General features: G+C 39.2%; 1 protein-coding gene across 3 annotated transcripts in view; it reads right to left on the bottom strand.

Annotated features, from left to right (window-relative positions):
- Positions 1-2,251: 2,251 nt before the first annotated feature.
- Positions 2,252-12,467, bottom strand: part of SEMA3D (semaphorin 3D) — a 152,625-nt gene continuing 142,409 nt past the window's right edge. For all 3 annotated transcript variants that reach the window (XM_068400482.1, XM_068400483.1, XM_068400481.1), the window contains exon 18: positions 2,252-5,391. In XM_068400482.1, coding sequence (XP_068256583.1) covers positions 4,978-5,391 — 414 coding nt within the window. In that variant the 3' untranslated portion in view covers positions 2,252-4,977. The remainder of the gene's footprint in view (positions 5,392-12,467) is intronic.

Here is a 12,467-nt window from a genome sequence, read left to right as displayed (position 1 = left end):
TAGGAAAGACATCATCTCTAGGCAGACTGTGATACTATAGCTTTGCAGGGATGTTTTTATGTCGAGGAAACACCAGATCCCAAAATAGTCCTTTACATAAAAGTGGGGTTACCTGACAGACGAGAGAGTCTCAAAGACAGGATACAATGGGTTTAACTGGTGGAAGAAAAAAACAAGCAAGCAAAACCTCAGTCTTGCTACAGCTGTCAGACCAGATGTTTCAGCCACACATTGGCAAGAGATAAACTCAAGATTACAGTTTGTTGTGTATCCTTATCTGATCAAAAAAGAAAAATAAATACTGGTGTTTCTAACACATTTTAGGATAACCACTATTTTGATATATAGAAATAAAATCTTACAAATTTGCCTTGTAGAATTTATAATTAAACTCTTTTCCCATGCCTTCTTTTTTGTTACTCTAATTAACTTATTTTACAAACCTCAAAATCAGAATTACAACTGCAAAGAATGTCACACTTCAGCTAAAGACAGGAGCCTAGTTCAGGGTAATATTAGCAACACTATAGTAAAATATTACAATAGAGACCATTTAAAGTTTATAAAATGTAACAGAATATATTAGAGACACACGTGGGCTCTATTTTCCATTCATGCAGATGTAATTCCTTAGACCTCCACATCTCATCTACGACTGTGTGCGAGAAGAACCAGGCCAATACACTCTACGGAACAACACATAGCTTTGGGTGTGTGACTACCAGCCTATAAATAGATTATAGTCTACTTAAGCTATGATTCAGTTCCAGAAGGCTTTTAATCTCTGCTGTCAGTGGAAGCTGAGCTGAACCTTGACTCTTGAAATCACATTTGCCTTTTGCATATTAACCTCTGTTACAAAATGAACAAAAAGTAAGATATTTATATATGCACTTCTATGCACGTGCTTATATGAGAAAACATTAGTAAACTCAATTTCCATTAGTCATTATTAAATATTGAGACATTATTAAGAGACAGTGGCTCATTACATTAATAATGAGTAATAATAACAAATAGTTATTCATTATCTGAAATGTTAAATGCATATCAATACCCATAATGGTTAGATTAAAGGGTTCGTAGCATTTGAACTTTAGCGATCTTCTGATCTCAAAAACACGTGAACCAGAGGAAATCTGTTGCATTTAGCCTAATTATTTCATTATGAGTGACATAACAACCATGTCCAAAATCTACGTATGAACTGCAAAGTATTTAGGTTCTTAGATACCTCAGGCAATGTAAGTTTAACTGCTTAGAGAAAAGTATTTGCTTATGGCATGAACACACATTCACACCTGTTGTTGGAACCGTTTCCAGTAACAGAACTAGTTTATCACAATAAGTGTTAATACTTTATTCCTTTTTCTGCTAATCCCATTTTCTGTTTTATTTTAACTGACTGCAAGATCGCTACAAAGTTTAGGGCCCTGTTGGGCTTTAAAGCTCATGTCAGTTTTCAGCATTTTTATAACTGCAGCTCACATTGTGCTGGCTATTCTAAGAATCTGTTTGAAACCACTTCAGTTCAGTCCAACACTGGCCTTTGGCTGAAGTAGGGTCAATGGAAAGGTTTTTTGAAGGAAAAGATAATGTATTAATAATTGGACTCCCAGTTGAATTCATATGTAAATAAATATCTATGTCGTATCATATGCGCTAAGGGATCTGTTTAAAACCTCAGTTATTAAGGTGGAGGCAACTTTTTTCCACTCTGGACCAAAACTGCGTTTAACTTCATTTTTATTGAGCTCTTGAAGGAGGCAAAGCTCAGTTTCATTTTAACTATGAGCCTGTTGTGGCTCATAGTACAGCTTACAGCAGACCAACTGACCCTCAAATCATTGATTTGAAATTTAAGCAGACTTAGGAGTTGAGCCTTTAAATTATACAGAAGACGAAACTTTTTGAAAAGAGGGGGATCCTCTCCAATGATAGTTTCTGGGCTAGCTCATCCTCCGAAACCCTCTCTGGGACTGCAAGTTATTGAAAGACCCACTGCTTCTCCTGCTCCTACTCCTGGGTTTGCATTGCTGAGTCCTGCCTAACAAAACCCTGTCTTACCTTCTGTAGTGATCCCTGTTCTGTCTCTCTCATTCCCTGGTCTCCAAGGTCCTCTGGCCTCCTCGCATGTGTAATACCTGCTGTGCATGAGGAGCTGTGCTAGCCTTGCTAGCTATAGTGTACCTCTTACCCAGTGTATCAAAACACAGACTTTTATCTATGTAATATTATTAAATATGCTCCCTGGGGTGGCATGAACCGAATATAGCACATTGGTTTGCAGGATATTGAATTTATTTCCTGTGATGGAAGAGGCCTCATACCTCACTGAAACAATGTTTGAAATAAAAGAAATGAAAGTTGCTTTTAAGAGTAGTAACATTTTAATTCAACCATTTAAATCTAATGCTCCCAGAACTGAGACCCTTAGTCATGCCAGACTTCTACTAAAGTCAGTGGGGAGAATTCATTTGTAGAATACATACCCCCAATCATATCTAAACATAAACCATATGATTTAGTTTTCATGGAGGAGAAAAAATATGGAAGAAGGAATTGATCTGCTTGTTTATGAAGTAGGCAAACATGTGATGAGAGTTGTCTGAAATGCGATAATTGAAGTACTGCATCACCACGGGGGAGAAGAGTAGGCCCTTTGTCAGTACATGTGAATGCAGACCACCTGTTATTCCATAGCCTTGGTGTGGTTCCACTCATTTACTTAATGTCCAAGTCAGAGAAATGGGACTTTGTGGACTGATAAAAATCTAATAAGGAATAATTGGGCAGGTTCTATATGGTGATAGCATAACCTTCCAGCCAAGAGTATTGAGTATCCCCATCTTAGGGTGCTTTAAATGTAGTAGTTTAATACCCCCCCATACCTCCTTTAAGTGGTCTTAATTGGCCTTAAAATCAAGGTACCCAAAATGATGAGCCTCTTGTGAAATGCTTGGCTTACATTATTTTGCAGCAAAAATGTCAAAACGTTCTCTGCGTGTTCTCAAAGTACTGTACAACTGGTTAGTATCTTCAGCATAAGTCTCTCTGCTGATTAAAGGTCCTGTGCTAACTCTCTCCTCCCCACAGACGTATTTTATAATATTTAGCACTCAGTGCTTTACACTATCAAAGCATTGTACGCATGCTATCTAATATCTCCTAATTAACTCGTACATCTATTAAAAAAGCATCTAAAATTAATGACATATGGTATCACTGGCTTTTATACAACACATGCAAACTCAGCTTTCGGCTTTTACAAGAAATGTGGGTAAGCTGAGATTCCTTTCTGAAATTTGACAAACACTTCACCATATCTGACTTTCAACAGAGAGGAAATGAGCAACAATGCAAATTGGATCTACACAATTATCGATCAGGGACTGAATGCGCACACAAACACCAGCATGGGCAAGGGTGAATCTACAACTTTCAGAGCCAACGTTTTCAGTTCCTTAATGAGGTGCACACCAATTACAAAGGTTTCCCACAGACTTTGCTCTCAAGATCTGTAGAATGCATGAGAAATAAGTCTGTCATTTTGGTATCCATAAAAGCTCTCTTCCATGTGAGGAAGTAGCTAATTTGTCATTTCACACTCAAAAAGGCGTGAAAGGCAGAACGGAGGGAGGTTAGATGGAATAGAGGAAAGGGGAGCTGTGACTCATGTGAAGAGACAGTAGGTCTGATTTTGAGCTTGTGTTTGTTGCTGCATATCAGGAATAAATTCAATGAAATCACAGTGATGTAAAATACACAAGAATGAGGCCAGTGTTTCTTGTTTATATGGAAAAATTTACACTATTAAAACCAAAATATAACCAAGGAACAAGGAACACTTTACAAATGAAATTATGATATACAGCAGATTTCTAACTTACAAGTTTTATTTACACATGGACATAGTTTTTTTTATTTAATTATAATAAAAGTATTAACTCCAACAATGCAAATTTTCAACTTAAAAATACATAAGACCTTTGAGAGAAAATCCCAAAGAATACACACATCTGAGGAATGTCAGCTCTGTGTCAAGAGCACTGGTCTCAGCCACTAAATATTTTCCCTCATCGTCTTTTGTTTTAGCTTTGTTGTTGTTTTTTATTTTTCTTTTCCTCTGCATAAAACAAAGCTAGCAAAGGGCCAGAGAAACAGTCAGAGTAAAAACTTTAGAGAGACAGGAGAGGTGCAGGCAGGAATCTCATTATTTGTTAATAGGATTTGTGCACATACCTCCCACAGACCACTTAGGAAATTTACTCCCAAGCATCTTGGTGGCAGTTTCAATTAGAGTCAACATTTCATTTCAGCAGATGGACTGCAAACGGGTGGCTACTCAAACTCTAATGAGTAACGCTTGATAATTCCCCTCTCTTAAACTACGACTCTTTTTTTTTTTTTTTTATGGGGAGAATGAATGTTGTCCCTAAGCCAATACTTAATTTGATTTTTCGCTGAGCCTCTCTGTGCTAGCAAACCCCACCCATGTGCCTGTATACAAGCCCAATGGGTAAATTAGCAGGTATTTTTACAGATCTGTCACACATTTCTACCATGCTTCTTATTCAGAAAGATGCCAAAGAACTAGAAAAGCATCTTCCCTCCTCTGAAATGTAGCCATCTCTGGGGTGGAATGTGGTAGCAAATATTAACATGGGAACACAGACATTAAATCCTACATGAAAATTATGCAGGAAGTACAGAACACAGCTCACGTAGCCTCAGGCTACCCAGAAATTAGCTAAAAGTGTACATCTTTCCTTTTTAATGAATGCATTTAAAATTGTTGCCTGGTGTGTGGTACTCCAGTAAGGAACTTCTCATTTGGTATCAAACCCCACTGTAGTCTCATATAGATTAATAATGATGGCAAGAAGCAGTACTAATTCATAGGCAAGATGCACAAAACCAGAACACAGTATTTTTTTTTTCATGGAAAATGTCCTTTCTTTAAATAGCATTTACAAACTACGTAGACGGTGGCCTGGCTGGCTCATGGTGCCTTCGGTTTCGCTTTTTTTTCATCTCCTGCACATGCTTCCATTTGGCACCACCTTTGTTCCGCTGCCGTCGTTTCTCCCGATGCCACATCTGTTCACAGTACTCATCCAGGCTAAAGCTGGGGCTGCTGACGAGCTGGATGTAGTCCTTGTACCTCAGCCGGGACTCTGTCAGCAAATCCCTCACCCGGCCCTCCTCATCCTCAGTTTTCTGAGTGCTTTCCATTTGCCCATTCTCAATGACGTTTAAATTCAGCTTCACAATGGTATGGACAAAGGCGTGCTCCTGGGCTTTGCAGAAATAGGCTCCCTCATCCCTTCTTTGCAAGCTGCGGATCAACAGCCCATGCTCTGTTTTGATGATCCTTTCATCAGCCTTCAGCTGTGGGGTTAGACAAAAAAGAATGATATACATGAGTTTCATCGGCAAAACCAGAACCTGTGTCAGTGCCATACTGAGGTGGAGAAAAGGCTTGGCTGGCATATGGCATGCCCCATCCCTCGGCTGCCAGCCTGTGGTGGGGCATGTGCATCTCAGACAGATACCAGGAGATCCTTCCAGTGTCTGAGTTCTGCCCCTAACTAACTATAGCATCTGTATCAGTGACATTTCAGTAGTAAAATATATATGCTGTACAGCTGAAAGGACAGACAGTAACACTCATCACACCAAAATGCAGTAAGTTAGACTACAATCTCCAAGGAAGGGTAGCTATTTAGTGCCACAAATCCCATTCATTTTTTAACTGCTCTTCTTGAGGTATCTGTAATACACTCAATATACCAGAGTGCTTGTATATGTCCGTAGCGCTGATGCCCTATTACATGGAAAATAAGTACTACTACTGATTTTTAAAGTGAAATAAGTGAAATGGTGTCATTCTGATCTTCTTCAACTGAATTTTACAAAAGGAAGTTGATCCTGACTTTGACTTACTGAGATGTGATTAAAAGCACCCAATGAAGTTAGATGAATACAATTCAGTACAATTCTTTTATTGTTAAGATCTGTGAAGAAGAACTTAGAGGGAAAAAAAAGCAAAAAAAAAAAAAGAAAAGAATGAGATTGTAAGTAAGAGCTGAAGTCTGTCAGTGTGAAACTGTAATTTCATTGATGAATGGAAATATTTCAAAAAATACAGCACCATCTCACATGTTAAAAATAAGGTGCACCTTAGAGTAATAACACTGTCAGGTAAGTTACATACCTGGTGATCTGAAAATTATTTCAAAAATAACCTAAGTCAAAAAAAAAAAAGCATAAACCCTCCACAAAAAAAAAAAAACCAGGATAGGGCACCGGGCACATAAGTATTTTTGCAGCTGGGAAATATAGAAGGTAAGTGATTTGCCAAAGACCATATAAATATTAGTAGCAGAGGTGGAAGTAGAAAGCAGAACCCCAACTCCCAGTGTCCAACACCAACCAGCATGTCTTTCGAAAATGATCCTGGTCTAGTCCAAAGCTGTCACCTCCCAGGCATGCTATGTTCTGCTGCCACACAGAGGCTGCAGCACACAACGGCACTGAAGGACCTGGAGCGCTGCTTGCTCAGCCTGCAGCAAAGTTAGTGCCTTAAACACAGCCTCAGCACTGATGGTGGCATTGTTATAATGTAGAAAAACTTCAGCACAAAGCTGAGTAGTAGGTTTAAAAAGGGGAGAGTGGGGGCAGAGAGAACTAACACAGAATCTGGAAAATTTCCCAGAGTGCACATCTGACCCTCCAGCAAACTTCAGAGGATGAAGATCAGGGAGGCATAAAGATGACTAAATTAGATTTATTCACAGTGGGTAAGCTACACACTGTTTCTTTATGTAAAAAATCTGCACATGATTCCCTCTTCTACTCCATGGGAAAAAATGTATACATACATATGACTCTCCATCTGTTATGATTCTAACTCAGTAGTACTTTATCATAATAGGGTTTCTTGGAGCAAAGAGATGGATGAGATGACCTCCCAAGGCTTTTTGCTTTACCCTTTTCTAAGTTTCTGTGATATTGACTTTGGAAGGGTTAAATAATTTGAGAGACCATTTAAAGATCACCAGCAAAAACAATACATATATCTATACTACATGCCCAGAGGGAAAGAGCGATTTTGTCTGCTACTGGATCAGCTGTAACAGTCTCCAGTTACATACAGACTAGATAGGTAGGTAAGTAGGTATGTAGGTAGATGGATAGATAGATATGTGGATGGATGGATACAGGCCTGTGTACTACCATTGATAGTACTTCAGCAGCGACAAGAAATCAACTGCTACAAAAGCGTGGTCAGAACATGGCTCTGGCTGCCTGGTTCTGTGGCCAAGTATTTTTTGGCTCCTGCCACCAGTTGACGGTGTTGAGTCAACCCTGAGCTTCAGTTTCCTTGTTTGTAAACTATATATAAGCATGCCTACTTGGCATCAGCAGGGTGAAATCATACTAATTTCAGGAAATTCCTGGAAAATCGATTGTCCTGACAGCAGGTGTTACATGAGCACAAGTTACTTTTTATTTACCACACTGAGTTTAAACCAGAGAAATTATGGTCAAGCCACAAGCACACACACAGAAGACAGCAGGGAGACAGACTAGAAAAGACCACTTTTCCACCTCCAGAACCTACAGCATAGGGCAGCATTCCTCAATTTTAACAGTGGGTGACATAAACATACCTTTCTTAGAGTAAAAACGGGAGCATAAAATGTATAAATGAATCTACAGATAAGTAGCTGCAGGCAGAAATATGTCTAGGGCAGGTGTTTCCTTGTGGTGCTGTACTCCACAGAGAGAAGCAGGAGCAGGGGCCAGGTGGAAGTGCTCGGAGGCTTGGCTGTTGCAGTATGACAAGGAAGCCCCTCTTCTGCCCAGGCTTCATGTCAACATGAAGACCCAAGTTTGAGAAATTTGGGGAAAAGGATGGGAAGCAGCAGCTAATTTCCAGACATTTGGGTTTCATAAGGCACTATGCAAAGACCAAGTTCCTACATTGTCTGAGAGAAAACAAGACAGATCTCTTTGTGCTCAGGGCTTGATGCAATTGCAGCAGTAGCATCTGACTATCCGTGGCTCTGCCAGTATTGTAGTCTAGAGCATCTTGACAGCTGTGTAGCTCCTACACTTGGAAGATCTCCAGCTGGCTGTTTCAGCTGGCTAGGCACCAGTCCAAAGAGCCCTCACTAGTGCTTTGCCTATTTTCAGTGAAAGGAAGGCAGAATAATGGCAGATCTAGACTTGAAAAGATCACTGGACCCCCAAGTCCAGCACCCTGCAACTCATAACTATTTACCATTTGCGTAGCTGCCATCACTTTCTAGTTGTTTACAACATGTTTACATGTTAACTGATGAGCTGCCCCCCCCATCTGCCTTGGGATACCGCAGAGAAAACTAAGAGTCTAAACTAGTTGTATCCCTTAATCCCAGCCCATCATGACTCCTATTTCTAATGAAGCAGCGCTCTTACAGAATGTCCTGTGTTAACCTTGGATATTGATTTACAGTGACTGTCACCTCCTCCCTCTCTGTGCCTTCATTGTCCATTCCTTTCTTATCCTCTGGCAGGATAAAATTATGGCTCCGATTTCACACATATTGAGCAACACTTCATTATTGTTTTCCCCCCCTCACTTCTCTTTTTGGTATCCTGTTTATGTTGTTTTACCCATAGGTTCAGAACTCTTCCTGTCTTTCCTCTCTACTTTTCCCCCCACAGGGCTCTGGAGTTTCATAAACACCTGGCATTTCATTACTTGGTAGTAGATCTTTAACCTTTCACTTGAATGCTTAATGTGCTCTTTGGTTCCTGACCTATAGATGTAAAACATATTTTATTAAATTTTGAGGAGAGTGAAAAGACTAGTTAGATAAAAGATATAATTTTGTTTTGTTCAGCTGTGGATTCATAGCTCCCCCCTCCCATGTCATAATCAATAGCTCTCCTAAAATATTTGTAAATAGGATTTAACAATTCAGAAGCAGAAGAGGCTTTAACTCATAAAACTTGCTGACATGTGCTTAAATTTGAGCATACAATAAAACTTAAACATGAGAGACATAGTTTTGTTCAATAGGGAACAAATTATAAACCACAAAAATGAAGCAATTGATTGCTATTAACTTTCTTTTCTTAATGGAACAGATTTTTGACAATATTTTATCAATAAATTGTACTTTTCATCCTTCATGATAAGCACGTAAGTTTGCCTAAAATTACATTACCTGAATTATGGCACATGTCACAGATAACTGGCAACATTTGGCAAAGGGAAAAGATCTCCATGCAAATCAAACACTTGATTTTCACAACCTGAATTTAACAATGGAGGAAAAACAAGCATTGCCAATAATGATGGCAAATCTTTAAACAATCAGTAAGTTGGAAAACAACCAAGGATTTGAAAGTGCTGTGGCACCAGGTTAGGTCAATGCCTTTTGTCCTTTGCTAATGATGTATTTAGATAGCTCCCTCTTTACAAATAATTCACATGTCAACTCTTTCACAGTTAAAACACTGCACCTGTCTGGGAGAAGAAAGTGGCTTCAAAGCCTGCCTTCCCTCATTAATCAACGTGAAAAAATGTTAGAGGTAAAGCTGGTCTAATCATGGGTTAGATGCAAGCCCTGAAAAAATTGAAAGGAGAAAGGAAAATGAGCAACATTTGCTGAGAATTCACATTCATCTTTGTTTTTCTATTGTTTTCTTCTTCATCCTCATAATTTGACTGGAAATAAAGATCACTCTGGGGTTTTTTGGTGTTATTGTTACACATGTGTGTGTTTCTCTCATACTGGGAAAATAATCATTTAACTCCAACACAGTCATACAGTTAATTTCTCTTTTCTTTCTTTTTTTTTAACATCTTTTTTTCTTTACCAAGAAGCCACAGGAAAAATGAAAAGTGTGTTGCTGGTACAATGTCATTACGGAGACACATGATTCCTATTATTTTCAAGGTGAAGCTAACTTCTTATTCTGAGACTAAATTTTAAACTCCTACCCCCCTAGTATATCCAAATCAAAGCAGAAATGTCACGTGCTGTATCTCGGGAGTTATTTACTTTTTTTTTCCCCAGAAAACTGTCCATAATATGAGCCTTTCTTAAGAATCTCAAAGTGTTGGGGGTGTGTGTGTGTGTGTGTGAAGCCAATAAGATATACGATAAAATAGAGGAGTGAAAGCATGAGAGCTATAAGTTGTCCCTAGGCTGTAGAATTAATCTCTCCTTATTCTTCCCCCTCTTCATCTCTTTCTCATTGACCTAGGGATTCAAACACTGAACTACACTCCTCTAACAGAAGGTACTGCTGGAAACTCAGACCTTGGTATATATGCTCTTCCTTACTCAGCTCTCATTCAACTAAGATTTAAGGGCTAGCACTGAATCTATGACCTTTTTTCACAAGATGCTGCTGACCAGATGTTTATAACAAAGAAAATCATCATCACGATGCTAAAAACTCCAGCCATAAAAAGATATGGAAACTTATGTCTTGGATAGATTGAAAAATGTCTTATCAGTCTGGCTAAAATGTAGAATGGAAACAGCATCTCTTTGCTCTGACAGGGGAGCTAGGTCACACTCGTGCCTAGCAAGATGTCCTGTCCAAGAGTGTGTCTCACTTTTGTACCTATCAAAACATCAGATGCTTATTAAGCTGGGTCTGTCAGAAACACACAGCCCAGGCTGTGGGGCAAGAATACGGAAAAAGTGAGAACCACTGAAGAAGAAATTGGAACGTCCTCCTGCCTTTTGGTGGATTTATTTTCACGCCAGGTATGAACAGAGCAGGAAGGAGAGCATTAAAAGCGATCTGCACCTATTCTGTCACTTCAGACCATATGGTTTGTTCTGTCCCCTGCAAGGGGACGTGGCAGCTTGGCAGACCTGGAGCTGCAGGAGACTCAGGGTGAAAGGCAGCATAAAGCAGGGGGGCTAATACTTTTCAGAGCCATGGGGCACCAAAACTAATGGCTTTCTAGGGAGCCTTGCATTTGCTTTTTGCAGTCCTGAAATCTATTATATACATAAAATAACACATAGGAACTTTTCCGAGAAATATCTGTTTTAAGCTTCAGAAAACTTCAGCAGTTTAAGACATTATGAACAGATGACATGTCCACTTTTTTTTTTTATGAACTCCAGCCACTGAAACACTCTCCCTCATCTCAGTGACTAACTCTGAACGCACAGGAACAAACATGATCAATTGCGTGAGCAACACTAAACACAAAAGCACTAGATATTTGACTCCTGACCCTAAAATGGCCCCAAACTACAGGGAAATGTACTCCCACTGGCAGCAAAATGACCTGGTGACAGCTCCTGTACCACAGGAGATCCTGTCCCTCCCCACAGGTCTCTCTCCCTGGAAATCACATTCTGAACCATGACCCTAAGGGTGAAATGTCGAGGACATCCTGCTGGGCCAAACGCTTCCCATCTAGTCTGGATTTTGCCCTTTTCCTTCCCTCAGGAAGCTGTAGTGCATGTTCGGGACACTGCATAGCCATCTATTTGTAAAGCCAGGTTTAAAGACTTGCTGAGACATTGCAGTTACAGCCCTGGAACTAAAAGTCCGTAACCTAAGTTCCAGGTGCATGGAGTCATTTACAAAGCATGGTATCGTCATCACAATAAGTTACACCACTAAGACATGCGCTAAAGTAATGTACAGTGTTATTTGAGAAATCTACTGCAGGAAGGGAGAGAGCGAGCAGAAAATATAATTGTAATGGGAAAAGTTATGGTAAGGCATTGGCTGAGTAAAGATCAAGCTGCACATTAAATATGACCACACTGTTTCTGTCACATATGGTATTCTTGTCAAACTGAAGTACTTTGAAAAGAAAGTCAATTACTCTGACAATCTTTGGATTTTCTAGGAAGGCCTCCCATTAGGCTCTAATACCGATGAATTCATTTTCACTGATAAGACAAATTAGAAAACTTGAAAATCTCAATTTCAGGATCCCCAAATTAACACGGGATTAACATTTTAACCTTATTCTATCTAACAGGAGGAGTGATTGTTCAGCATCTCTACAGACCTGGTCATTTATTTAGGCAGCCATATATGAAATTAGGAATTTAACTTTAGGTACATGCATTTGAAAATATGACATTTCTAGATGAATATCTTTATCTTAAAAAATAATGGAAAAAGCTTCATTTTTTTTTCTTCATCTAAAAATGGTATCTCCTAATAAGAGATGGGCAAGCTGAGTTTACTCAGAAGGAGTTCGAGTTCAATTTCTTAGGAGTCTGGAACTAACCGGGGTCAAAATACTATAAATTCTGTTACTATAAGAATTTTCTGGCAGGAATCAAGCAAAGCTAATAGCTATACACTGCTTTAAGTGATCTGATCCTGTAATCATCAATGTGTGCATATGCATTTATATAGTCTCTTATCTTCAAAGACTGCAAAAAAATATATAAAAATAAACTAACAAAACGACTCCA

The sequence above is a fragment of the Nyctibius grandis genome, chromosome 5, assembly GCF_013368605.1.
Source record: "Nyctibius grandis isolate bNycGra1 chromosome 5, bNycGra1.pri, whole genome shotgun sequence".
In the NCBI taxonomy this organism is placed as follows: Eukaryota; Metazoa; Chordata; class Aves; order Nyctibiiformes; family Nyctibiidae; genus Nyctibius; species Nyctibius grandis.
This window is presented reverse-complemented; position numbering and strand designations above follow the sequence as displayed.